A 26,467-nucleotide genomic window follows, 5' to 3' on the forward strand; every position below is an offset into this window, starting at 1 on the left:
CAGAGACCCCTACTCACGCAACGCCAGAGACATCTGGAGTGGGTGGGCACAAAACTCTGCTACAGCTGAGTAGACTAAAAAATCCTATTTATTGTCTGTTGGTTAATTAAGCTTGAAGGACACAGTGTTCCTAAAAATTGTGCAAAACACCTTATCTTAGTTCCCTTGAAAAGTTATTAAGTGTTCTAAAAACAATGACTACCCAGGTCTTAGACCCACTGCAACAAGCACTGCCTCTCTCGGAAGATGAGGAAGATGCAGATGCAAAACATATTGTAGAAATACGGTCACCCTGAAACTGCTGGAGCATGATGTCACATCTAGGGGTGGCATAGTAGTATTCGTGATTGAGGCGCACGAATCATACAGAACAGGGGTATTTTATTCATGGGCTACATTCCCAGCAGCAAATGAAAGAACAAAAACATTCCACTCCTACACAGAAGGACTTGTACCAGTGGAATATTGTCCATTTGAAGACATTGAGGTTCCACTCACGCACCAGGAACACTTATACTGGTTTAAAGGCGCTCTATCCCACATAAGAAGAAGAGTAAGACTCTGCCTGCTCGGCAGAGAAGGGGCAACATGGCCAATATTAGTGGCCTACACACCACATCCTGACATTGAAACAATGCCACCAGGAGACTTACTCACACAACACAAGGAATTGAGAAAAATATACATAAACTTGACGCAATTCGTCATGAAGACACTTACAGTCCAACCAGCAATAGTTGCAACAAATGGAACTCAAGCTCAGGGTACAGCAACTAAAATCACACCACAAACATTACACGCAGTGATGGGCTAAATGCCCACAAAACGTGAACAAATGCCATTCTGGGTAGGTCAGAAAATAACACAGCTCGAGTCAGTATTACCGAATACTACCCCGTATGAAAAATACAGATTGCTAACAATCTGCTTGCACATGGGGATAACACCACAAGTGGAAGATTGTACCACTTGGGGTACAGTCTTTGCTGCCATTTATACCAGAACTCATGGTATTCTATCATTAGCAGTAATACCAGACGTATTGAGACAAATACAAAATGAGTTCGGAGCAGAACCTGCCTTGAACTTAGGGATGAAGTTACTAGGTAACTATGCCCAGGTATCAACCATAATATTAGCTAATATTAAAGGGGAAGCAGCTTTAGTGGCTATCCACCAACACCTAAGAGAGTTCAGTCCTTTAGATCAGGAACACAAATTAACAAATATAATTGAAACTGCATACGCAGAGTTAGGCAGAGACAGTTTGGGTGGGAAAGCGTTAAAACCACAACTGATGGGCAGTCCTGAAAAGGACACTTCCAAGCAGCCACCTGCTTCAACAAAGAAGAAGTGGGACAATAAAAAACAATAAAACTTTAAGGGTAACAGATCTCAATCCAGAGGTAGATCTCCTCCACAGGAGCCCTCTGGAAAGAGGTAAAACCTTAGGAATAGGGATAACATTAGGAAACCTGACAGGAATCAGGATAATGATACACGTTCCTCTCGTTCCTTTCAGGGTTCATTGAAAAACTCAGAGAGTGAAGGGCGGTCAGACAGAGAAGAAGAGCGTACAAAGTCCAGAGACAAGCAGCACTCTCAGGATTACGCTTCTAAAAAGGAAAAAAAAACAAAGCAAAAGCTACAGTTCAAAAAGAAGAAGGTTGCAGGTCTAAAGATCAGACATGCCCAGAATTCTGAGACTCGACTACTGAATGGGGAATGGGCCCTGATGATGCTAGACAGTGCGGCAGAAGTAACAATAGCTCGCCAGAACCTGATGGAATTTCTGGTGACAGTGGACTTGAATCATTATATCATGGTAGAAACACCTGATACTAGGGTAAGTGCCCCACATAAATTATATGAAATAACACTCCAAATGGAGGGGGCCAAATGTAGGACATTTAGAGGTCTCTTTTGGGAGAACCTGTCATTTGGTATGAAATTTTGTTAGCTGAACAAGATTGGCTGCCAGCATTCGTCATGGATTGCCCTAAAGGAGAAACAGTAATTTTACCAGCATTCTCAATACATATTCACAGGCCCTTACAATACACATATGCACAGGAGTGGGTGGTAGCCCAGGCTCCAACATTATACAAAAAACATATTGGATGGGATGAGGATTCAACCCACCACATAGTTCCTTAAAATATACTCCAATTGCACAGAGGCAGTATCCAATAAAGCAGGAAGCTAAAAAACAGGTCAGGGTGATCTTAGATCAACTTTAATACCAAGGGGTGATCGAAAATTGCATCTCGGGGGAGGAGCCAAGATGGCGACCGGAGCAGACGCTTGAGCGCCCGGCTCCGTCGGCCCTTGGCCTCGGACTATCATCCTGATCCCTATCCTCGCCGATTTTCGAGGTGCACCGTGTGCGACGACGCGCTGACCGCGCCGCCGCTTTCCCGGAGTCTTAGCCCGCCCGGATGCCGGAGTTCTTGGTGCCTTTGTACTTCGCACTGGACCCCTGCTCTATTGTGGCCTTGGCCGGCCCCCTGGAAGCTCCGCAGTCACCGGACCCGCTGGCGCAAACCTGAGCCCCGCGGTCCCGATCCCGCCTCACACCACGTACTGTCGCCAGATGAGCCGGGGGAGAGAAGCCCGGACACCTCCTGCGCCCTGCACCTGACGGGCTGGAGCTATAGGGTAAGCCCCGGTGTGGCGGGTCTTCTGGCCCGCTCTGTGGACCGCGCTGTGGGAGGCTGCAGACCCCCTTCTTCTATCGCCTAGTCGGCGGCACAGAGAGCCCGAGGGAGGGGAAGCGACTGTTGGCTTTCACCTGTTGCGGCGCAGACCTGATGGGAATTGCCTCCTTGTAACGACCCCCCCCTGGCCACTGCACCGTTCAGCGGTAAAACATGGCGTTGATTGCCTGCCTGCTGCTGGGGGGGGATGCTCCGGTCTGGCCCGCTACCCGCCTCGCCCTCCCTCTACCAGATTCTAGCTCCACAGTGCCATCCCGGATTGCTGCCGATGTGGGGGCGCAGCTTCCGCTGACATGCGGCTCCGTTCTGGCTGCCCTGCGGGACTTTCGTCTGCAATTGTGTGCTGGCTTGCAAACACTGAGTGAGCGGTTCGACTCCATACTGTCGGCTGCGGGTCGTGAGCGCCCCGTTTGTTATCAACAAGACATGGGTCGGCCGGTGCTTCTGTCCTCTTGCGGGGCCGCAATGACTGTGTATAACCGTGCTACGCTGGTGTCTGCAACTGGCTTTCCCGGTATCCAGGATCAATCGCTCTCCTGCTCAATTGCGGATACTTTGTTTCCCCGTTCATCGCTGCCTGCTTTGTTGTTGCCTGCCCCACCGCGCCCGCAAGAGTATCCAGCTGAGCGACACCTGACGTCCTCGAGGAATCGTTCACGGTGGCCTACGGCTTCTTTTATGTGGAACTCGTGTACTTTACAGGCCAGGTCTGGATTTTATATGGTGCACAAGGGGACCTCAATAGCCGATCGGCGGCCATTTTGTGACTCTACTTCTCCATCTTCTCCCCAGCGGCCATATTGTCTTTGTCTGCACGGGATGCGGGGCCTTCATGTGGGGGCTGGTCTAATCTTAAGTCCGCGATCGGGCCAGGGCTAGGTTGAGTTATATCACCATGGTTTCACGGCTGGACTGGACTCGGACTGGAACTGTTTGCATATGTTGTGCGCACTCGTCGCGAATTGTCTGCCTTCATTTAAATTGCTGTGACACGTTATCTTCACACGATCGCTTTTGGGTATAGTGGGTTTTCAGTGTGTGGAGGCGTGGCTGGCCGGTGGTCCCGGGCGCTCCGAGGTTATGTGGGGCTCCTCCCCGCTTTCTTTCTTTCTTGTTTTCTTATTTTCTTCATTCTATTCCTACTTTCTCTCTTGTCTATATTTCGGGTTCATTGGGCGACAGGCACTATGCTGGGGGGGGGCCGGCCGTAGCCTCCGCTATTGGTGTAGGGTGGGGGGGTAATTCACTGTTTTTTTAGTTCTATGGGCCTTTTTCTTCTATGTCTCTGCGCTATACTTGTTTCGATTCGGGGTCCGGGTGTGGGGTGGATTGAGTGGGGGCGGCTTTGGAGGGGTGCGTATTTACTCACGTGACTATCCTGTTATCTAACTGCACCGCCTCACTGTCTGAGAATTTCTATGGTCGTTTTAATGATGCTGCTGCTCTCCTGTGTGGTGAAGCCATCTTGCGGACTCGAATCTCCTTGGTTCTATCCTTTACTGACTTTTTCTCGAACAATTATTTTAAAAACCTTAAAATTAACCTTCACTTCTCCTTCCCCTGGTGTCAAGGATCTCTCCAGTGTATACCTCGTGAATCGTAGCTAAGCTTGATCATCAATGCACAAGGGATGTAATGTTTGACTCAGTGCTTAACCGTATTGTGGCCGGCCTGATGGTTGTAGGCCCGTATTTGTTCTTTTACTATGCACAAATAAAGGTTTTAAAAAAAAAAAAAAAAAAAAAAAAAATTGCATCTCATCAATGAATAATCCTTTGTTTCCGGTCATGAAACCTGACAATTCATATCGTTCAGTTTTAGATTACAGACATCTAAACACTTGCACTAAGACAGTTGCAGTCTAAAATGCACACAGTGCTGCATTAATGAGTAACATTGTGCAGAAAAAATATAAAACAACACTTGATATCTCAAATGGATTTTTCTGCTAAAATATAGCGCCTGAAAGCAGGTATCTAACAGCATTCCCAGCGTTAGGGTCCTAGCGTCAATTTTGTCGACTCCCCCAGGGGTATAAAACAGCCCGGGGTTGTTTTCGGCCAGAGTAACTGAGTTACTTCGAAATTTGGATGAATAGGCATTGTCCTATGTGGATGATATTTATCTACCTGCCAGTGACCTAGAGGAGCACTTGAACAGAGTGAATACCCTAATTTTGGGTTTTGCAACTGAGGGCTACAAATTCAACTTTAAAAGTCAACAATTGCCCACCTCAGTGTCCTGTTTTTAGGATATGAGCTTTCAAGTGAAGGGAAAAGCCTGCCAGCCAATTTTTTTGTAAAATGCGCACTGCTACAACCTCCAAAATCATTGAAAAATTTACAATCAATCCTGGGATTCCTAAATTTTGGTAAAACATACATTTTAGATTACGCAGAAAGAGTAAAACCTTTCTACGATTTAATAAAACCTGATTTTTCAGTAAGACAATTGACACAGGAACACCAAGATACTCTTTGTTCCTTACAAGCTGACATGATAGCTTCCAAACACTTACCGACAAGCGTAAACGTACGCAACCTGGTGATCTGTATAATTGGGGGTCAATCTGGGTACACCTATCTGACACATAATGACGGTGAAACAGTACCAATTGCATAAAAATCGCATTTGTACACAAATTATGAGATGCGTTTCGTATCTACAGAAAATATTCTAACAGCAGTACAGACTGCTGTAGTGAGAGAAAGAGCACTGGCTCAGGGAAAACAAATAACAGTAGTGACTCCAGTTCCAGCCTTAGAGGCTGCAACAAAGGCGAGCGTTCCTAACGCTAAAGTCTTACATCCAAGATGGATACAATGGACTAATTCTCTCACTGCAACAGGTGTAGAATACAGGTATGACTCAAATCTAAAGACACAAGCATTTCTGCAATACAAAAAAGAATATCCTCTATCAAATTAAATAATGCCTCTAGATTAGTATGAGAATATAATTTACACTGACGGATCTGCTCAACCGGCCATAGGAAGTAAACAACAATATAGCGCTGCATGCGCAATCGTTAAAGGTCGCGTGCGGGATGGAATGTTCCATCCAGGTTGCACGAAAACGCAATCTCTTGGAGACTGCACAGCACAGCTGGCAGAGTTAAAAGCCATGATACTGGCACTGGTAAATACGGATCGAGAATTCCCCCACACTAATTGTGTGCGATTCATTTTACTGTGTGCAGTTATAGAATGAATATTTGCAGCACTGGGTTCAAACGGGTTCAAAGATGCAAAAGGTGGCACAATTAAGCATAAAATGCTATGGGAACAGGTAGTGGAGTTGAAAAACAAACTACTGAGAGCTCATGTGACACATACACTGAGTCATCAGTGTGATGGCGCTCACATTGAAGGGAATTCATTGGCTGATGAACCCGCACAGGGGGCTGGACGCACAGCTTCTATAGCTGCAATCACTCGTTCTAAAACAAAAATAGACGGTGAGATTATGGTGGCTGTCATTGCTTCATGCAAAAACAGCAAGGCATTACCGAAAAGGTTTCCACTCAAGTACTCATACAAATTAGATGCCAATAACATTCCATTTGCTCAGATTCCAGGAGTGGGGATAGAGTAATTCCAAACATGGATCGTAGGTTAGGTTTAATTCTAGTGGCACACGAAGGGATAGGTTCTGCACATGCAGTTGTTACGGCGACTGTTTTTCTGTTGAAACAACACTATTGGTGGTCTGGCTTAACAAAGCAGACTAAAGACTATGTCTTGAAATGCAAAATCTGCCAGCAGATGAAAGGTTCCACCGTAACACGGCCAGCGCAAACACCATTGTTAATATCTGACAAACCACTAGCGTGTGTTTACTTGGACCACTCCAGCCCCTTACAAAGAGAACGGGCTTACAGGTATATCATGGTTAAAGTGGATTTCTGCTCAAGATTCCTAAGTTCTATATTTTTAAAGGTTTAATATGTCTGACCCAGCCTCATATTATCATAAGGTTACACCAACATCAGCGCCAAAAATTATGTTAACAAACACCAAACAGATTTACACTGCATCCTTTATTGCCCAGTTGTCCGAACAAGGTTTTGACTTATGGAAAGACACCATAGACTTAAAATCAGTCAGGGGTACTGGAGAATGGCAAGTTCAGGGAACAGAATCTTTATTTAGAGCATGCCTCCTCTCTCAACAGATCATGTTTTTGAACGAGACAGTGCAATAGACATCTTGCCTTGGACTAGCCAAGAACAAAGACTTGAACACACCTTGGCTGCCAACTCCATCACACACCGAGGGTAAGATAACATTACAGAAAGAGATTACAGTAGATGACATTATACCATTCAACAGATCAGACCCCGATTGTAAGAAATGGGTGATTTGGCCCGCAGACACCAATAGTTGTCAGGCAAGATTCATGGGTAAAACCGAAGGGTTTAGTATCCATAGGCCCGATCCACGTTATGTACAGAGGGAACATCCAGGGGTAGCGACATCCTACAGTATTGGGAAGTTGTGCCTTGATTGCCTAAAAACCTAAACACTCACACAGGTGAAACAATACCTATCCTTACTGTCACAGGATGTGGATCTTAGGAATTTTTTACTAGGTCCCAGGAAGCCACGTCAGAAATGTTTCATTTATGCTGCCTATAATGAAATATGGAAGATATCACAACAAGAGGCCGCAGAGAGATTACGTGAAATAGACTGTATAAAACTGGAAAAATCTCTAGCAGTGGTAGACAATGGGTTAACTACATTGACCTCCAGGATGTATTCCTTAGGCAACATTGTATCTTCTGCAATAGACATACTAGAACAAGATTTGGCCATATTACAACACGGGCAATCTCAATTACGTTCTATTGTGTTGTTAAGCTGGACGCTGCAATCTTTTCGTGCTGGCTATGTGCCTTGGCGTTTTATCAACAGTACGTCTCTGTTTTCTGCATACAATCTCACAGATAAACAGACATTAATGGCTTAAAGGGGAGCAAATGATACAATGCTGAGTATCGAAAAACTGGATAGATTACCGTTCACAGTGGCAGAATCACCGACCATGGAATGGCTAATCCATGGCCACATAACTCTACCGGTCACTGCTTTTGAGTTTCAGTATTACCTTGAACAAAAGCAGGCAGGCAGATATGAACAAATTGGTATGGAATACATTAAGGAATCATGGGAATTACCATACAGATTTTGATGCCGGAGAGGGAATCGAGAAGTGTTTCTAAGCGGTACAAACTGTGAGAACGCTTTTAGTGGATCACTCATATGTCAGGAGATATTGCTGCACGGGGCTTGTAATTAAGCCTGGGCATTGAACTACGCTCCGTTCGCGGAGCTTGCGAAGTTTAGGCAACTTCGGAATTTGCATAGAGCGCGAAGTTGCAGATTGCTATGCAATCTAGCGCGTAGCGTAGTAGTTTTGCTTCCTCGCGCGCTCTATATTCATTCTCGCGCGCGCGGTAACGTCTTACCGTGATTCTGCGATCGCCAACTTGCTTTTCTGTCCGTTCACGAGCGCCACGAGATTTGTACTATGGCTCCCAATCCCGCGAGAGTGTGCGAACGCGAACACGTCATTCGGGAGCGCGAGCTGACTTCCGGCGGCTGTCTTGGTAAGATCGTGATCCCGAACATGCAAAAACTACAATCTGGCGAAGAATATCTCGCGATCTTCATAAAACCTTCTCTAAAATGATCATTTAGCTCATAAAACTCCTCAGATTGTGATTTTGCTGTAGTCTTTTGTGTAAGGAGGAGTCCTTTAATTTTTTTAACTCTTTTTTTCAAGAGGAAGGAAGTGCCCCTGAGTCTACAACTTCCTGTTCCTGTCCAGCAGGCTCCTCCCAGTGCTTTGTGCATATGCTGTTCACTTTCATTTGGATTTGGAGCTGGAAGGATCACTTTTTGTGTCTGTCTGCTCATACCATTGGATTGGATTTATTTGAGGACTTTTTGATTTGAGATTTAATTTACTACAAGTAAGTTGGAGAATTAGTGTGTTTGTTTCATTGGGGCTTGTATTTGTATTACCTACATTTTTCTGGGTTTTTCCTTGTTTTTTTAAATTATTGTTGTGGCGGGTGGCCTGTGCTTTCAATAGGGGCCTAGTTGTTTTTCTCTGCAATTTCAGCCAGTAGGGTACCCATGGGTTCATGTTTCGTGGTGTCTGTAGAATTTTCAACATCATGTAGGGCATGGATGGCATAGGATTATTTGATATGCTAAATGTGGCTGTAGTGTATTTCTCTGTTGGTGTGTGTGTGAAATACCTTTGTGGGATGTGTGTGCTTGATGTGTAACTTCTTTCCAATCCTTTCGTAGCCCTGCTCATTTTCATTTGTGTATTAAAGCTGTGTTGTTTAGCAGGCCTCCTTTGTCCGGTCATATATTATAGGCCTGCTTCAGTTCATTGTTTCCCATGGCCTGTTGTGACTGTGAGTGCCCATGTGGCTTGTGGCAATTTTGTGGTGGTAGTTTAGTAGTGTGTGCTTCTTTTTCCATAAAGGCCTGTATTTCTTTTCTTTGTTCCCCTTGGATTATGCTTGTTGTTGTGTCCTCCTGGCCATGTGTGTGGCGGCCATTTTGTTAAGGCAGGCATTGTGCTTTTGCCATAGGCTTACATTGAGTGTTCCAAGCTTGTGGCCTAGTCTGCCAGTAGGCCCAGAGGTAGTCAGCCTCAAATCTTTGGTGCGTTATTTAAATTTACAGTTTGTGTTGTCTGTTGATTTTCTTTTACACCATGGATGGCTTTGGATTTTATTGCAAAAGGTGTTTTTTGGGGTGGAATAGCATGTTTTGGGTGTGTGTTAAATAAATAGGGCTTTTTAGCCAGTATGTAAGCCTAGGGATTCAGCTCGCGTACTTTTGGTAACTCTGCACAGCGCGACAACGCGGACTTACAGTTTCCGTCATTTTCGCGCTCGCAATATGCGTGTTCGCGCACGCGATAAAGCCTTTTTGTACAGTTCGCGATCCCGAACACGCAGCTTTTGCAATCTGGCAAACAATATCTCGCGAGCAACATAGACCCTTCTCGAAAACGCTTTTTTGTGCATTTCTGCTAAAAAAACTCCTCAGGTTGTCATTGAGCTGTAGGTTTGGAGCACGGAGAAGCTTTTATTTTTTTCAAAATATTTTTATGACAGGAAGTCAGTTCCACAGACACTAAAACTTCCTGTTCCTGTCCTTTGTAATCACTTTTTGGTTATTTGTGGTGGGTGGCCTGTGCATGTGTGTGGCGGCCATTTTAGGAAGGCAGGCATTGTGCTTTTTGCATAGGCCTCCAAGCTTGTGGCCTAGTTTAATAATTGTGATGACCACCCACCAGACACTAATAAGTTATATATTATATTATGGATTTTTTGACTGATGTTCTTCTGGCTTTTTTGCTTTTAGGTGCACAAAAGACAGAGGAGGTGTGTCATCATCATCCACTGTTGTGGTGCCAGACCGACGTCCTGCTGCTGTACACAACGTGACGTGTGAGTGACCTGACCAGGCATCTCTGCAACTTGTGCTACTGAGTGCTGTTTTGACATCTGTTGAAGATGCCCCCAAAGAAAGCAGGTAGCAGGTCCTCCGGTACCAAGAAAGTTGCCATGGAGAAGAAGGAACAGAAGAAGAAGGAAGTGTTACTTAAGTCTGGTGTGCCTCCCAAAACCTTTTTTGGTACACCGAAAATGACGCCTGCAGCAGCGGTGTCGGGGGGCCAAGCTGGGGGCAGCACCTACACATCAGTGGGCCCAACCCACCAACCCAGGCCCAAGCAGATGAGTGTGGAAGAGGTAGCCAGCCTTATGGTGGAAAGCAGTGATGCTGAGCCTGAACTAAACTTATCGCTATCTCAAAGTAGTACACAATCAACGCAGGAGGGAACATCATCAACACAGCAGATAAGTGGTCAATAGCCGCAGCCACCGCCCGCAATAGTAGCTGTTGTTCCTCCCGAAGTAGGGGCAGTTCAGGAAATTGAGCCTCATGCAGAGGAAGAAGAGGAAGCCACTCCTTTAGAAGTTCCATTGGCATCCAAATCCCCAGCAAGGGAAAGGAGGGTTAGTACATCAAGTTCTTCACCAAGCCCCCCTGCTGATGATCTAGATGCCACTTGGAAGCCACAAACTGAGTCTGAGAGGGAAACACATCACAAGAGCAGGCATGGGAAAAGGAAGGTTCCAGAAAGCCTTACACTTATGGATGTTGATGTAGAAGAGCAGGATGATGATGATGATGAGCCAGTCATCACAAACATTACTCTCGGTCCTGAGGAGATGAAGATCAACATTTTTACACTATCCAAAATGGCTGCGAGGGATGTAGCACGCATACCTCCAACACAGGTAACACCAACACGACCTCCAGCTTCCATATTTACATTAGCAAAGGGCCGGCAGCGTCCTACATCCAGCACAAGCACCACCTCAGCAGAAGTAGGTAGTGGTCCTGCACAGAGTCAAATTCAACACACACCCTCCAGTTCATCCGGCATTGGAAGTGGGAGTGGCACCTCCAGCAGACAAAAGTTAAGCTCCCCAGTGTGGGACTTCTTTAACGTTAGCGGAAAGGAGGAGAACATTGCTATATGCTCCGTTTGTCATACCTCTGTTAGTCGTGGTAAGCTTGGTACAAACTATGGTACCGGAGGCCAAATGACCCATCTGAAAAACACCACGCAATCCAGTGGGAGGAGCACCTTAGTCGCTTCAAAACTGGAACCATTGCTGTTGGGCATAAACGAGTAGAAAGTCCGCTCCCGGTGGAACAGGAAGAAGAGGGAGACATTCTCTGTGGTAGTGGTACACAAAGTAGCCCTGTCCCCAGCACTGCAGTGGTAACGCCCACATCCTCAGCCACATCTCATTGGCACAAGAGTAAGAGTCAGCCTGAGACACCAAGGAGTACTGCTGGCCCAAAAAGTGTGACGTTGACCACAGGAAGGAATACCATGCAGCCTACCATTCTTAGCGTGTTTAGTAGGCCGGAGGGGCAGTACGAACGCAACCACCCAATAGCACGTTTGTACAATGCAAAGCTGGCAAAAATGTTAGCACTGGACCTTCTCCCTTTTTCTTTTGTTGAAGGGGTGGGTTTTCTTGAGTTTGTGACCACCATCTGCCCAAAATGGAAAGTTCCCAGCCGCTACTATTTCGCAAGAGTTGCTGTTCCAGCACTACATGAGGACGTGCTGGAATTGCTTGGAAAAGCCTTAAAAAAGAGTGCTGTTCAGAGTATACACCTGACAACAGACATGTGGACCAGTTGCCAAGCCACTGATTACATGTGCATCACTGCACACTGGGTCTCTTTTTCGGGTGTTAAAGATAAGATATCTGACGGTGTTGTTGACACCGCTGAGATTTTTAAAGACACTCGAAAACATGCAACTGTAGCCATGTTTGCTATGGAGAAATCTCATACTGCTGCAAACATTTTGGATGAGTTTAACAGCAAGGTGTTTGAGTGGCTGCGACCAAGAGGGCTTACCATTGATTTTGTTGCCACGGACAATGGCAGTAATGTAGTTAGGGCCATGAAAGATGGTGGCTATTTCAGGGTGCCATGTTTGGCACACTGCATTAACATTGTTGTTCAAGACTTTCTGAAAAATGAAAGCAAAGTCAGCAGCTTACTGACCACCTGCAGAAGAATATGCACACATTTCAACCATTCTTTTAAAGCCCGGAAGCAGCTGAGGGTCATTCAGCGTGAGCATAAAATGCCAGTCAAAGCACTCATCCAGGAGGTGCCAACACGTTGGAACTCACCGTATTACATGCTTGAGCGTCTGTTTGAGCAGTACATACCACTTAATGCTTATGTCATGAAAAGGTCAGGGGATCCTACTGTGAAAGGCATGAGAGTTGAGATGGCCCAATGGGACCTCGTCAAATGCCTGACAGAGATGCTACTTCCTTTTGAGGTTTTCACGCGTGAAGTGAGCAGGGAGGACTGTACTATGGGCCAAGCTATCCCATTGTTGTACATGCTAGAGCAAGAGCTGAAGGAGGTGTCAGAAATGTATGCAGGTCTGGATGACAAAGTAGACGCATATCATTTGGCAGACACCTTATCCGCTCGCTTATCTCACAATACAAGGATTCAAAATAACATTGTGTCACATCCACATTACATTACTGCCTCAATTTTGGATCCACGTTACAAATTATTGCTGCGCAGTAATGAAGTAATTCCTTTTTCAGAAGTGAATGTTGCCCAGTACAAAACTTTGATAGCTGGGGAAGCCACTGAGTTTGAAAACGAAAGGATCTTAATTAGAGGCCCGCCCCCCCCAGGGCAGAAAAAGTACTGCAGGGCACCCAGAGCCAAGTTCTACTTCGGAGGCCAAGAGCAGTGCGTTTGCCTCCCAGCAGTCAACAACACTGCCAGCAATAACATCAACAGCACCAACAGGATAATCAGGCACATTTAAAAAAACGGCAGGTGATTGGTTTCTACGGAAAGGGTATTGTACGTCCATGACTGATGCAAAGGCAAAAGAGGCGCAGGAAATTGGAGCACCCCTGAACATTGAGCGGATGGTTCAGGCCTATCTAGATGACACAACAGAGGTCTTCATGGAGCAAAGCCCATTGGTGTATTGGTATGGGAAAAGAAGCCAATGGCCAGTGCTCAGCAGGCTGGCGATAAAGTATGTGGCTTGCCCTGTTGCAAGTGTCTCTTCAGAGCGTGTTTTCAGTGCTGCTGGTGCCATTGTTACTGTCAAAAGGACCAGTCTCTCGCCCAAAAGCGTTGAGAGGTTAACCATGATCAAAATGAATCAACACTTTATACCACCGGAGTACAAAATACGTGAATCACAGCAGGAAGAGGAGAGTGACTTCGATGACATAAGTAGTGGGTTGTTAGACGTACTTCTGTCTGAACCACCAGAGTTTGAGGACGAGCTCCTCTTCCCTGACAACTAGGCTTTCAAATTGTTCTCCCTTCCTTTATTTGTGTGTGACTGTGTGTATCTGTTTTTCTGGTTCAAAATCTAATCACAACAAATCCATCAACAGTCTCCTCTTTTTATTTCCCTATTGGAGTTGCACGTCTGTGAATAACTGTCCACTCCACTCCTCAGGGTCCTGCTCCATCTTCCTTACTCTCCCTTTACATTTCAAGCAAGCCAGACATTGGATGGAGATGGAGAATAGTACAATACATGTTGCCTCTAACAGTCCCTCCATAAGAAGTGAAACGTGACTCCAGCTATATTCCATTTTGTTTCCAAGCCGAAAGAAACTCATCACTGACTGGCAGAAGGCTAGGCAGGCATCAGATCAGACAGCCAAAGAGGACACCAAGACAGGTAATGAGTGATTATTGTGAATGATGGTGGCATGCATTGCATTAGATGCTGGCTGACTACGAATAATTGTGCATGAAGTAGAACTATACTAGTTTATAGACAAAGTAAAAGTGACTCTGGTGTGGTGACAGTTAATGTTTCCTTGTTGTTTAATAATAGCCACATTGTACTCCTACCATTGCAGGTGCCGGCCAATATCCGTTGCAATTTAGTAATATGGAATATATTCTAAACTTAATCAGTCACTACAGACTGAGTTGGTGTTGAAGAAGACGTACCACACGGTCATCATCATGATGCTGCTGAGCATACTATCTTTGCACACAGTCAGTTGGATCTGAGAAAATTGATGGAATAACTGTGTTTCATGGGCTGACTTAAAAGGTAAACATTTTGAACAAGAACCACAGCACAGACCTAGGCTAGATGTCCGTGTAGTGGTGTGGACTGGAGTACAGTGTAGTGGTATGAGGGACAGTGGCGCATTGATTTAGTCACTTCATTTGGAAAATGCTCGGTTGCTGCAGTGCATATGACATTTCTCTGGCTCGCTCAAAATGTAAGTAAGGGGTAGGGTGCCTGGCCTGTGCCGCGGTTCTCCTGTTCTGTGGCTGTGCTGGCTCCTGAGTACTGTCCCGTTGTTGTTGTACCTTAATGCTGTAGAGTAGACACTTATGTATCCTATCCAAGCTGCCTCAGTCTGAAAGTGTTCTCTCCAGAGTGTTGTCTTCTCGTCTTGCACTCCACTGTAATTGAGTTTATTGTTTTAAATGCAGTAATTTTTCAATACCCCGTTTGTTTTTCCATCTACACTTACAGGCCGGCCTTTAACCTGTGCTATAGTGGGAGAAACGACTCACACTTACCTTACCAATCCGCATCAGGCAGGCAGTGGTACCCAAGATTGATGTGCGGAGTGTCCATGGAAGGGAGGACCAAGAGGAATGACGATAATGATGCAACTCCACATTTGGACCAGGATAATACAGTAACTTTAGTATCATTCATCATTCGTCTTTAAATGTATTTGATTGCTTTTTTCTCTTCAATCATTACCACTGTGTCTTGTGGTTTGTTTGGTAATTGATCCCTACAACTATTTTTTAATTTCCTTTGCTTGCTTGAAAAATAAAAGTAAGCCCGGTACAGCATGTAATTGGGTTCGGTCTGAGCTCTGAGGGCGGCAGACAGGCAAGGCAAATTTCAATTTCTTCCCTGACTGTACTGTCTCATTGGGTAATAGGTATAGTAAGTACAACTCATTATCATTACCATCAAGTTCTGTTCCTCAGCATGCATGCATTTGCTTTTTCTCACTTTATACTTTGATTTCTTTGATAATGGATCATGGTCGTCTTACAAGATTGTGTTTTACTTTTGTTGTGTCCATGCATACTGTCTGTTTTTCTTTCTCAAACTTTCCCAAAACCCCACTTCCCATCCATTCATCAATCCCTAACCCTCTTCCCCTGGGCTGTGTGATTTATATTGAGGTGTGATGTGATGACTACATTATGTACACCAATTGATCACACGCTTGCTGGGGCAGATGTGGTGAAAGCAACACTAATTGAATTTCAACTGAGGCTGTGCAAGGATCTTCTGCTGGCCCACCCATGCTGTAGTTTACTTTGTGTTCTGTTCTACTACTCCTCCCACAGTCTCTCAGTCAAGTGACTTTCTCTTTCTTTTTTCAAATGCTATTGCCAGTGTCTACTACTACCACCACAATAATGGCATCTTGTCCGTTAATTTGGGAAACCAACCATGCAGCCATCAGTGTGCCGAACTTCATCATCAATTGCAGGTAAGATAAGTTTTGTGGGAGGCATGGACGAGAAGGAGAGACTGACAGTACTATTATGACAATTAAAATAACTCAGTGAGGGGTACTGCATCTATCGGTTTGTGTGTTACAAAATCGGCAGATCTTTTCAATCAAACACTGGCTGTGGGCATGCAGCAGCACGGAAACAAAGTAAACAACCATGTAACTTAGTTTGAATTCGGAAAACTGTAACCCACCACAAAACATTAACATCGTATAAGTAAATAATAGTATATATTTAATACCCCTAACAAAAATAAACTATCCCACTCTGACCTAACCCACCCCCCTCCCTAACCCCAACCAATGTCCAAAACGAAAGTTGCGAGTCCCATATGTCCGGAAAAATCCCCAACGCCCACAAACCCACCCACCAACAAAAGGAATTTAAAAAGGGGCAAATGACGAGGTCCTCTATTGTCGGCGGGCCTTGAGGTGTTTATCCACCAGGATCTTTACCTGCTCCTCCAGGTTCTCCTCCAAGCGGGCCATCCGGCGGAGCAGCTGGTGGCGAAATGCCCTGCAGTTACATGCAGGGTGGGGGGCAGCAGTGCTTGAAATAGATGGGCGTCGGCGGCCGGCTGCCGGCTGCCGGACCACGGTGCCGTGAAAGTGGAGGCAGGGCCTGACTGGGGCCCGAGGCATTGGAGGAGGCTGCAGCTGCAGCCACCTCCTCTTCCTCATCCGCTCGAGCCACCAGCCGGCGATAATGTTCACAGATGGCCTCCAGTTTCCGGCGCCGGGCCCTAGCGGCCAACTCCTTCCGAGATGGTTTTGTTGGTGTGGAAGGAGTATCTAGAATCAAGAAAGAAAAAGAACATGATGTAGCCAATACTCTTAACTCTGAAATCATTCAACACATAGTGTCACAGTATCACTAGCAAGCACAGTTCATAACATTTGTGATTTGGTGGTAAGTATTTCTACTCCTACTTCCTTGGACTCTAACATTTGTGGGAGTTTCCAACATTATAAATATAATCGTACTATGTACTCCAGTACACCAGTCGTGTTGTTGTTATCTGTAGTTTAGCCCAATTACATAACCTTGTTGTAGCCGGCATGCCAGCTCAGTCAGCTAAGCTTGCACCCAAGAGAAACAGATATGAGCCACATGATGCAGACTCACGTTAGTTTTATTTACTACTACTGTCTGCAGGTGGGGAAGCTCATATTTTTGTATGACGCCTTACGGCCGTTGGCACTGGCCATACTATGTTACATGGGGGCAAATGGCATGCACAATTTCACTTACACCCTGCCATGGGTACTACAAAAAGGCTGATTATTTATCTGATCCAATGATCATTGCTTAAATTCATATTATAGATGCTAATACGATACGACATCAGGCCAGTAGCGGTCAGTGGTGGGAGTGCTGCCGGGCGGTGAGTCGGTGACGTGGGAAGGTGCAGGGTGGGGATAGTAAACTATGGATTAAGGACAATCACAGGTAATTAAACAATACATTAAAAAAAATTGTTGCAAGCACTGCATCGCATTCGGCGGTGCAGCGCGCACATTGAAAATAATGTTATTTATTTTTATGTTGATTACCTGTATTTGGCCGTAATACACAGTTTACTCGCCAGTGCCACCCACCCGTCCCCTCCCCATGTCACCGCCCGCAAACACTCCCACCACCAACCGCTACTGCAGAGGGTACTTTGCTTTCATTGATTGTGTAACCAATAACCATAAACAACAGATAGGCTACCCTTTGCAGGCTGGCTGCCACAATTCGAAAATACATTAATAATAATAGGTAGGGAGTGGTCCCCAGAGTGGGAGGAAGGGGCTTCCGCTTGATAATGTATATATATATATAAATATATATGACGTGCTTGTAAACTACTGCAAGTGTACTGTATTCTGATAATACTACCTATATTCCCCTAGGCTTTGCTACTGTCGCGCAGTTTCTTTTACATTTTCTTCAAAGTAAGAATCTTTAGTGACACTTTCCAATCCAATACTGTCTATAGTACATCCAGGAATTCATCGATTCAAGTAAACGTTTATCCTTTTTTTTTATATCTCTCATACTTAGTTGGTTTCACCAACAACCACCCATGCTTCCGCTCCTTCCTTGCTTGCCTTGGCTTTGAGTTTGAATTTGAACCAAACAACGCTGATTTTTGCTATCTAGCACTATCCACCCATACTTTGTCGTCCACCCAGGCAGGTATTCTTTCACCTTCCACCCATCCTTCAACAACCCTTGCATCTGATCTGATTACTATCAGCCACCTATGCATGCTTCCAACAACATATCCTTCTCTGCCAGTCAGTCATATTATTTATCTCGCCCGTCCTTCCACCCTTAGTTCTTTCCCTCTTTGTTCAACACATCCATCAAGGTCATCTGATCTGAGTTTGTCTTCTCCATAAAACCTTCACACAGCTGATTTTGGAGTCATATCGAAGAGGCCATTGGTTACTCTAATCACGCTGCTAATGCTAAGTAAAGGGTGTCTTCTTCAACCGTTGTATAATAATAAGTCGCACAGTACAGTGAAATAGTGAACACACTTCCATCTAGTAGTAATGTAATGTAATGAATATAACTTACCGCCGCTGCATCCCCCCCTGTCTCGTCTACAGGCGCCTGCCCCCTCCGGAATGGCCGCATCGCTGGCCCCGACGGCACTGGTGGATGGTAGTGTGCCTATAAAAAAACATCACAAATTTTTAGATGCCTGGAAACCTCCCCCTATTTTAAGTGTTGTTCACTTGGAACATTGAAAAAAAAGTTAATACAACATACATCAGCACTAGACAGTATGTACAGTCAGTAGACAGACACTAGTGGTGATATGGTTCCACTTCCTAGGGTCATCTAGTCCTACTCTACTCTTTTGAAAGTTAGCCTGAGCCATGTGTAACCCTTTTAGATTCATCATGTCGACTACTACTCTTTTGGCGCATATTTAATTATACCTGCAAGCTTAGTGAGATGTGCAGTAGAGTAGATGCCTTTGAGGCCACTTGACTGTTGCGTTCAAGTGACGAGGTCGGAAAAAAACACACTTATTGAGTTTGTTTAGTTCATATTGCTTAGCCATCACATACATGTTACAATTTTTGCCATCACTGCAAAATGCTTCCATTCACCAGTATCCTATCTAATGGCTAACTCGCAGCATTTTTCTCATATAATAGGCGGATGATTCCCTTCTACAAAGAGATTTACAGAACATATTATGATGCAAGATTATGTAACCAGTATTTCTACGTTCTACGGTAAGAGGTCTTCCAGACTTCTAAAGATCTTGGCTCTTGTTCTTGTTGTCATGCACTTGTAAATGTTTACTGTTTTAATGTTAGGCTTTTTGCTGGCTTATTGACTATGGCTGTAGTAAAATAAATTTCATATTAACGATGTACAGAGTTTGATACTTGTTTCAAATAAACCTTTTGAACTTACACATAGACTCTGTGGTATTTGGTGTGGTGGGGTGGACTTACACAAGAGAGTGTGCAAAATGGTATTATTATGTTCTGGGTTGTCTGTCTCAGTCATCATCAACATTTTATATCTTCTTCGTGGGGGGGTTCGGGAGTGGGACCCTAATGTGAGACACTATAGCTAGTCGGTCAGGGGATCCTGGGTTCTTCGGACTGAGGTGTGATCAGTAAGGTCCAACCTCCCATCAGCAACATCCTATTTTGTTGTGCATAGTTCTGTATGTGGCTCTGCAGAATCACTAGACAATAGTAGTATCATGCACTATCCGATCAAAAATACTAGTCAAATATCTGGTTGGCCATTTTGTTTGTGGTAATTGTCAAAACCTCAACATTGAGAAGACTTGAAGAGGACAACCCAAAGGACAGGACACAGTGGCTAGAGCTATTGGTCAATCAGAGTTTTATTATTCCGAAGAAAACCTTCTATAAAGAGTGGGCAGCTGTGCAAGCTTCGCTACAGACAGAGTAATATAATAGTAATAGTAGTAGTAGTACAGAGAGTCATAGCAGAGGCAGTTAGAAGCAACTTAGTTAGAGGCAGGGATAAACAGAATTTGGAAACAGATAGTCAAGGTCAAAGAAGTAAGCTTTTGTAAAAATAGAATTAGAAAGTGGAACCATAATTTATAGTTCGGAAAAAAAAGATGCAGTAAAAGTTAGGGAAATATAAATGTCAATATAACCACTGGAGGACTTATTGGGGCCAGCAGCAGGAGCCTCGGTAGAGATCGCGAGATATATCCCCCGAGCATGCAAACAGCTCCCCGAACATGCTTACCGCGCTCGCGAACAAGAAAAAGCCATTGCAAACAGGTTGCCACAAGCAACTACGCAAGCTCGCGAAGCTACGCGAAGGTCGCGTAGTGCAATGACATCTTCGCGAAGCTTCGCGAAGCGCGGCTACGCGAACTATGCCCAGGGATACTTGTAATGGTTCTGAAGCGAACCTGTCTTCTTATCTGAGGGGTGCCCCAGCTGCAGTGATGACTCCAGCATTCGGGCTACTTTCAAATGGGAGTTACTTGATGCTGAACAGTGACGGCTGCTGTGGAATGCTCCCGGGCATTCCATATCTGGAAAACCGTGAGCTCCAGGGTTACTTGTTGTATGCAAGTATTGTTTCCACCGACACATACTGTCAGGGAGGCACCGTTATGGACTTCACTCAATGTTTCTTTGATATGGTTTGATACTCTTAGCAGAATGAAAGCCATGCTTTTACAGAAGTCTGTGCCCTTAACCTCCACTCGAGAGACTTTTGATCTCCAGATCGCAAGGTCTTCGGCAGAGATACAGGCGCTTATCCATACACACTGCCCTTTCCATTTTGCAGAAATGGTAAATCGTATCTTTAACATGTCTGATACGACAGGCATAGTCTACCTATTTAAGAACATAGGTTCTGGACTTCTAGGCACCTTTCAGATGGTACTTGGAGTTATAACAAACTTCATACACTCCGTATTTGGGAGCATCTTTGGAGGACTTCCGCTGATCCTGTTTCTAATAGCAGGTATCCTGATTATTTTCCACCTGCTACACAATGGACGTCCCAGTCACCAAGGAGATGGAAAAAGCACACCTGGAGCGTAAATGCCGTGACCGCAAGGTACAACATCAAGGCACACCTCGCCTGACAGAACTAAGTGCATCTTGGTTCTTGTTATGTCGACCAGTCTGGATGGACTCCATCTGACCTGTCCTCCGATGCCTGTTTTGCGGTGAAGAATGCATGTTAGACTTTTGTTTGACACTCCCATAATATGCACAACTGGACGTGAATGCTCTACTCAACCTGATAACGGCCCATGTTCTGCAGTGTCCTCAGCGTATTCCAATGTTGATGGTGGCATTCCTTGTGCCACCACAGGTAGTAACTGCACCTGTTGGTATGGACACTGGCTCCTCCACTAACACCGGGGGTTTGGACGGTGCACAGGCTGCCCCAGCACCGGCTGCGGACAGTGTGGAACATCATCTGTGCTCAATTGACGTAGTCTGTGTGGTGCTACAGGGACCTTCTACTGTGGAAGCAAGCAACAAAATTGTTGCGTCTACCATCCAACACACTTAATCATTTGACTCAAATTTGGCTCATCGTGTGCTGGAAGAAATTCACCCTTTTTTTAAACAAATTTGGAACTCAAAAACAAAATTGACATACCTTTCATTAATTGGGCATACATGGCTTTCTAATGCTTATAGTGGCTCGGACTATAGCTACGGACACTTTAGAGCTATGGCTTGCAAAACATTTTTTTAACATTTTAAAGTTCTTTAGAAATGTTTAGAAGTTTTAAACATTTTAGCAAAATAAATGTTTTTTAAACTTTGTGCGTACCAATATCTAGTTAGGATAGTAGTACGGTAATAAGTTACATATGTCGTCCGGTCGGAAGAGGAGTGGGTGTTATAGTCCATATAGGTACCCTATATAGGTGCAGGTAACATGGCAAACATTCACCTATATTATTCCCTACATTACATACATAATGGTTCTAAGGGACTGACCTTTTACCTAGATACAACACTGCATTCAGAACTCGGGTTTTTCCCTAGTTCGATTCTCATACATTATGCATGAGGCTTCTTGGAAGCACAGCAGGACTAACAGCAGGAGGAACATCTCCTGTATAATATTTCTGTATAAAGTTCAGGCCCAATGTCATCCTTTAGGCCAACAAGTCAAAACACACTAGCCCTAGTTGCTGACTAGGGTTGGGAACTAGAGCCACAGGGCCTAGGGACTAGCCAGCCTCCGACACGGAACGTAAACACAAATGGGGCTGTCCCTAGTTGGGATTTCTACAGGATTTCTAGAGATGTGTATCCAATGAGGGCATCTCACAAAAAGTGAAGGACTTGCCTCACACATCACCTGGTGGTATGCTTCATCATAGGCCGTTCTCGCCCTCTAAAAACTTTGTTTGATAGAGGGCAGACATACACCTGGAGACAGGGATGCACTTCTAAACTAAGTGGTGGCCCGTGAGTAGTGAAAAGGTGATCTAAAAACCATTGCAGTTGTCAAGAAACTAATTTAATTAAAGAGGCAACTGCATGGTATTAAAAAGAAGTGAGCGGTGATTCGGGAAATAATTATCCCCTCACTGTGCAAAGTGGTGCAACGAGGAGAAACACTTTTATGTTTTGCTCTTTCTATGTATGCTTCATTCTGCAGCACACATGGAAGGAGCAGATCTCCTTTAGTGATTGTTTATGTGCAGGAAGGTGTCCCTTCCTGCACATAATCAATCATCCCTGCAACGCAGGCACCCTTGAACCATGGTGCAAGGGTGTCTGCGTTAGCGCTAGGCAGCTTTTTTAGCGCCGGTGCAAGGGAAAACACCTGGGCGCACCATATTCTTGTGCATAGGTACATCTTCGTTTTTTAAATGACACAGTGCGGCGCTGCTAAATTGCTTGCAGCACAGTGCTGCTTCATTTCTCTGTAAGTATGCCCCGAGGTGTGTACATGCACTCCTGTCAGTGAAAGCTCCCTATGAACCTAGCAGATCACAGAGCTTCTGAATTTAGGGTCATATCAAGCCACACAGTGCACTGCTGCCTTCTGGCTAGGATTGCACAACACAAATACCACATAAATACATACAATCACACTAACTGAAGAGACAAAACCAATTACAAGATATTTTCTTTTCATCTATTAGGTAGTTAGCCTCGACCATATTCACACTTTTGAACTTTGACTTTCCTATGGTTTTCATCAGATGTTCATCCAACATTCCAACCCTGCCCTAAACAAATGTATTAAAAATATCCAGATTCCAGGTCATCTAACGTTATAATAGTTATATGGTGTCTGGCACATGTTTTTCTTCATTGTTATGGAGGTGGCTTCATTAAAAAATATTTTTTTAATTGTTGTGCTTAACATCTACCTTTGTTTTAATTTACATGTTAAACTGTACTGCCTATTTTAAATTGTGCCTGCAATCATTTTCAGAATATGACCTTTGGACTCAGTCTTGAAGCAGACAGGGAGCAGTGAGTACACCTTTTGGGGCTATCTTCTCATCTCAAATTTGCCTGGATATTTTGTCAGGCGCATTCTGAGACCAGACCATGCCTTCAACCTAAGGAAAGTTGTTTTTAGACTAGCTACAGGGCCTATCACATATTCATGAGTTTTAGGCAATCTTCACTTCTGCATTTTTTTCTGAAGCCTCCTTTGAAAGAAGAAAGGACATTTCACAATCTGATATCTGCAGGGCTGTCCGATTCTACTTGGATGCACAAAGCCTTTGAGCTAAACGACCATTTTTTTGTCATCTTTAGCGGCTATAGTTCCAGGAGAAAGAGACTGACAAAGCCTCTCAGCTGCTTTACTGTAGCATTTTGCAGTGTTTTTCATTTCATTTCATTGAAAAGGAATTTCCAGATGTTTCTTTTTCAACTTCCTGCCACCCCCTTCGAGCATTTGTATGCACCTTCTGTGAAGATCAGATGAAATGTACATGTGCTATCCCTGTTATGAAATGCGAATACAAAGTTGTTGTAGCATGAATTTGTTTTATGTCATTTATGTCGAAGCACTTTAGCAATTACAAAGGTAACCCTTCCCCACAGATCCGTCAGTCTCTTACCTCTTAACCTCATGAGTCCCCAGTAAGGCAGAAATCGGGTGTTTGTGTCAGGTGCAGAGACGTTTTAAGACATGGGCACAGTGGGCTCTGACCCAGGGCCCCAGCCTTTCAGGGGGACCCCTGATATAGCCAGCTCTGTTCTGCAGAATGTCTTGCACAGATGACCTTATATAATTCTTAAATAGATTATTTTAAGTACAGTTTTCATGCAACAGCCATAAAAAAATGTTTTTTAGATCAAAACAGGACCTCACACGTGAGAAATGGGAGGGAGCCACAGAGATAATTTGCAGTGATATTAGTGAGCTGCTGCTATATTTCAGTTTTGCAAATACACATCATTATTCTTGAATATTAGATGTATTTAGACCAGTGTGTGTGTGCACTGTCAGTGGCCTGGCCAAATAGGCCATGAAAGAGCTGAAACTATATCATAAATCCAAAATTGTTCCGAACATGGGCCCCCAAAAAATCTTTGGCTCAGGGCCCCATGAAATCCCTAAGATGTCCCGGGGTCAGGTGATCGCATGGCAATCAATAGAGCCAAAAGGCTTTTGGAGAGTGAAGATGGTTGGCATGACCAGTGACTGCTTTGAAGTATATGGGAACCCTTACGCTTGTCAGAAGGATGAAAATGCCATCCTCCAGCCGAGAGTAAGCGGAGTAAACTCTCAACTCCATCCACAACTGGATGTTAGCTCACCAACTCATTCTAAATCCCGCCAAAACTGAATTCCTCCTCTCTCTCTCACCTCCTCCTGTTCAATCGTGGATGGATCAGCTGAACCTGCTCAACAACAAACCCATCATTGTCGACAGCCCTAAATCTCTAGGTGTCATTCTTGACAAAAGACTCAACTTAATCTCCCACATCAACTCTATTGCCAAGAACGCACGGTACCAGTTGCGCCTTCTATGGGGATCCGTCGGTTCTTCCCGGAGAAAGTCTTAAAAACCTTGGTACAATTGCTGGTTCTCTCAAGACGGGATTATTGCAATTCTCTTCTGACGGGCCTACCCAAATCCCACCTCTCCCCTCTCAAAACCATCCTCCATTCAGCAGCTCGCTTCATTTCAGGGTCTAAACGAAGCGACCACATCACTCCTATCCTGTCCTCTCTTCGATGGCTTCCGATTGAGGCAAGATCTATTTACAAAACTGCCTGCATCACACACAAAGCCTTGCACACGTCCTCCCCTCGTTACCTGGCAAATAAATTGAAATTGTCCGGAGGCTCTCGACCCTCTCGTAATGCGGAAAAGCTTCTGCTTGAGCCCCCCGTCTTTAAAAGGAAAAGATCGATGGCGCAATCCTTCTCAGGCAATGCGGGGAGGATGTGGAACTCACTTCCCCCGTTGCTCCGTGCCACCTCCTCTACCCGGATCTTCAAAGCTGAACTCAAAACTCTTCTCTTCCAAAGACACTTTCAGAACTAATGCTTTCATACTCCGGCCCCTCTTGGAAGTTCGCTCTTTATTGTAAATTTGTATTTTTTCCTGTGCATCCCTCACCCCTGCGTGCTGTGTTGGATTTTGTGTTTGTGTACCCTTCATTCTCAGGCCCTTCTTGGAAGTTCGCTCTTCGTTGTAAATTTGTATTTTTTCCTGTACATTCCTCTCCCCTGTGTGCTGTGTTGGATTTTGTGTTTGTGTACCCTTCATTTTTAGTCTGTGTAATGTTATATTCTGTACCACTTTTCTCTTGTAACGTAACTAGCTCTATTGTACAGCGCTCTGACACCTTTGGGTAATGTCCGCGCTTTATAAAAATGCACTAAATAAATAAAAATAAATAAAAAGGTATGAGATCTAGGGGTGACTCTTGGTGCTTGTGCTGTGTGTGTAAATGCAGCTCCTGGGCGCTGGTTGCCAGTGGCAGTAGATTCAATGGTGCTTGCAGGCGGGGAATCAGGGAGGGATCTTCTTTCATTATGCCCTGCCACTTGGTTGGTCCAGAGTGCCATCGCCATCATCGTCATAATGATATGCATGATTTTTACGGGTATAAAGCAGCTTGCTTCGACATTCCCCATTTCTAGACCTCCCCACCACGTATGGGCTGAGGATAGGATGAAACCCTTTCTCGCTGCTCGTAGGAGCAGTGCGAAGCGGCTTCGCGGTGGCATCACTACCTTTTTAGCATGGTAATTCATTCAGCAGCAGCCTGCCTGCCAGCTCTGAACGCAGGCTGCCCTCGGCATCATGCGACGCGCGTTCCCTGACACCTTGTTTTAAACAGAGCAGGGTGCGTGCCTCGTGGCCATCACCAGGAAGAAAGCGACCTTGGCACGGAGCAGTTCAGGGCTCGGCTACATGTTCCTAGGCTGCAGGGACCAAAGAGCTATTTAAAGGGAAACTAGAAAAGGGAACCGCTTGGGTCGTTTCCCAATTTGTCAGCAAAAGCGGTTATTCCAGCGAGACTCGGGCGTTTATTGCCTCGTGACAAACTCTGAATCACGAGGAGACAGACAGCAAGCACTCGTGGGGGCGGGGGAGTGAGGGGGGTGGAGGGTGAGCGCGCACGTCGCAGTCTCGAT

General features: G+C 44.9%; 1 protein-coding gene across 1 annotated transcript in view; it reads right to left on the reverse strand.

Annotated features, from left to right (window-relative positions):
• LOC146789816 (uncharacterized) overlaps window positions 1-25,187 on the reverse strand; it is a 38,629-nt gene extending 13,442 nt beyond the window's left edge. Inside the window, exons 1-3 of the mRNA XM_085630140.1 lie at window positions 25,137-25,187; window positions 18,425-18,520; window positions 16,312-16,647 (exon numbers count right to left, since the gene is read on the reverse strand). Coding sequence (XP_085486266.1) covers window positions 16,312-16,647; window positions 18,425-18,484 — 396 coding nt within the window. The 5' untranslated portion in view covers window positions 18,485-18,520; window positions 25,137-25,187. The remainder of the gene's footprint in view (window positions 1-16,311; window positions 16,648-18,424; window positions 18,521-25,136) is intronic.
• Between the last annotated feature and the right edge of the window lie 1,280 nt (window positions 25,188-26,467).

The sequence above is a fragment of the Triturus cristatus genome, chromosome 10, assembly GCF_964204655.1.
Source record: "Triturus cristatus chromosome 10, aTriCri1.1, whole genome shotgun sequence".
Lineage (NCBI taxonomy): Eukaryota > Metazoa > Chordata > Amphibia > Caudata > Salamandridae > Triturus > Triturus cristatus.